Raw genomic sequence first — 2,560 nt, forward strand, 5'->3', positions numbered from 1 at the left:
CGGGGGCCTCCTCAGAGACAGCCCGTGGGGAGGCTGGGGCGGAGGGCAAGGTCTGTGCAGTGGTGCGGGGCGGGGGGGCCTCAGGGTGCTGTGCACGTGCTGGATCCGGGGGTCTGGAGCAGAGGGAGGTGGGGCGGGGGCGGGCTTTGTTCTCAGTTACGGCCGAGCCTGTGGGAGGAGCAAAGTTCACCGGGGAAGGGAAGCCAAAGGCTGGGCCCAAGGGAGGGCGGGCTCCGCCAGGCACGCCAGGACCCTGGAGGGTCCCGTCTCCCTGGGGGCAGGCGGGGCGAGACCTGTGCCGAGGGAGCTGGAGTCGTCGGGGGAGGCGGCATCCGGAGCAAGGGCTCGGCCCAGGTCCTCGTCCACCTGCCGGGGGAGGACAGCCCTTCTCCCAAAGGGCGGTGGGGCTGCCCGGCCTCAAGGACAAAGGCAGGCGGGGGCAGGGGAAGGAGCTTGTGGCTGGGAGCTTAATGGCCCCGAAAAAAACCCCATAAAACTGGAGAATTATGGGGAGACATAAACAGAGCTGTCAGGCATTAGCTGCAGGGAGACGGCTCAGCCCGGGGAAGAGATGCCGGCGGCGGGGCTGGATTCTCGCGTGTGCACAAAAAAGACGGAAGTTATCAAAGGAGGGAGATTAAGAAGCTGCCGCCTCCACGCTCTGGCCGGATCTTTTCTCACGCCCCGGCTAAGGCCCCAGCCACTTGCTGACCCTGGGGGCCGGCCCACGTGGCCGGGGGGCGGGGGGGGGGCCTGCCAGTGGGGCGGGGGCCGCCGGGGGCTGCGGGGAGGGGGCCGGGCCCGAGCACGGGGGCGGCGCCAGCCCCACAGCCGGTGGCGCTCCCATACCCGCCATCTTCGTTTTCACCGTTGCTGCTGATGTCATTAGCCAGTCTCTAATGGGCTTAAATTTCACCTTAAACCATCCTCACTGTCCCCACAGATGACAAACGTCCTGCTCTCTCCGGCTCTGCAAAGCTGCCGGGCGGGTTCAGCAGGCACGCACCCCTCCCTCATGTGCCCTTCTGGCCCCAGCTAGAGGCTCCCAGGGACCCTGGCCCTGTGGATGCTTACAGGTCAGGGGGACTCCCAGGGCTCTCTGGGACAGGGCCCAGGAAAGGGGGCTTCTGGGTGAGCTTTGGAGGCCCTGAGATGACACAGCACGGGGAAGCAGGGGCCCCGGATCCAGGGCCCCTGCTTCCCGGTGCTGTGTCATCTCAGGGGCCCCGGATCCAGGACCCCTCCCTGTACCCCTCCATTTCCCATCCCAGGCGTCATGACGTGTGGCTGCGTGGTTGCAGAGGGGACCCCTGGGACCTTGGGAATGGCCTGCCATGTTTGTTTGTTTGTTTTCTAATTTTGTTTATTTTTTGCTGTGTTGGGTCTTCATTGCTGAGCGTGGGGTATTCTCTAGTTGCGGCGAGCAGGGGCTACTCTTCGTTGTGGTGCGTGCGCTTCTCGTCGCGGTGGCTTCTCTCGTTGCGTAGCACGGGTTCTAGGCGCGCGGGCTTCAGTAGTTGTGGCTCGCGGGCTCTAGAGCGCAGGCTCAGTAGTTGTGGCGCACGGGCTTAGCTGCTCCGTGGCAGGTGGGATCTTCCCGGACCGGGGCTCAAACCCACGTCCCCTACATTGGCAGGCGGATTCTTAACCGCTGCGCCACCAGGGAAGTCCTGCCTGCATGTTCTTAAAAGCCTTGAGGAAATCTTATTTTGCTCAGGCTAAAAAAAAGTAGCAATGACTTTGCTTGGGGCTGGAATTCCACCCACCCACCCGTCTATCCACCCACCCATCCATCCGTCCATTCACTCACCCGTTCATTCAACAGGCACAAAGCCCACGACCCCCGGCTTGCTCATGTCCATCAAAGGCCTAATTTGCCGTCCTTTTGCACCCATGAGAGAGAACACAGGGTGATCTCTAAACGCAGTTTATTTGGGAGATAGTCTTTCCGGCGCTGGCCCTGTGGGTAAAGGGGAAGTGGCAGGGGAGCTCTGGGGGCTGTGGGATGTTGTGTGGACCTGCGGGCCCATCCAGTTCTCGAGGGTCAGGTCTGCCTGAAAAGGAGGGGAAACGAATAAAGATGGAGCCGCAGCAGAAGGGAGGTCAGGACGGGCTGCCTGGGGTTCCCTCTCACGTTTGCTCGTGTCCTGGCCTCTGCCCCGCAGCCTTTGTCTCCGCGAGGAGCAGGTGCCCGAGGAGCCGCCTGGAGCTTATCCACCAGCCGAGCCAGCCTGGAGGGGCTGCTGCTGGAGCCACCCCTTTCCCATGGGAATCTCACGCCCTTCCGGGTACCCGTGGCCCTTGCTCATATGCTGGGAGCTGTGTCCCTCCCACACCCAGCCAGCAGCGCCAGGGAGACCTCGGCCAGAGGGAGGCCGCTTCCCCCCAGGCCTCAGAGTCACACGACCTCGGCAGTGGGACAGGGAGGGAGAAGAGGCTGGTGCAGGCCTGCGGGGGAGGGGGGGGCGGAGATGGGGGCGGGGGCGGCTCTGAGCCCCTGCGCTGCGCGGCCCCCTGCGCTCGCTGGGCCTCAGGCGTGCGATCTGCCGCTGAAGGGCGC

General features: G+C 64.3%; 1 protein-coding gene across 1 annotated transcript in view; it reads left to right on the plus strand.

Annotated features, from left to right (window-relative positions):
* The window catches only part of RASD1 (ras related dexamethasone induced 1), a 2,073-nt gene extending 1,034 nt beyond the window's left edge, over positions 1–1,039 (plus strand). The window contains exon 2 of the mRNA XM_055089765.1: positions 944–1,039. Within this exon, the coding sequence (XP_054945740.1) occupies positions 944–1,039 (96 nt within the window). The remainder of the gene's footprint in view (positions 1–943) is intronic.
* The last annotated feature ends 1,521 nt before the right edge of the window (positions 1,040–2,560 follow it).

The sequence above is a fragment of the Physeter macrocephalus genome, chromosome 14 (genome assembly GCF_002837175.3).
Source record: "Physeter macrocephalus isolate SW-GA chromosome 14, ASM283717v5, whole genome shotgun sequence".
Taxonomy (NCBI): Eukaryota; Metazoa; Chordata; class Mammalia; order Artiodactyla; family Physeteridae; genus Physeter; species Physeter macrocephalus.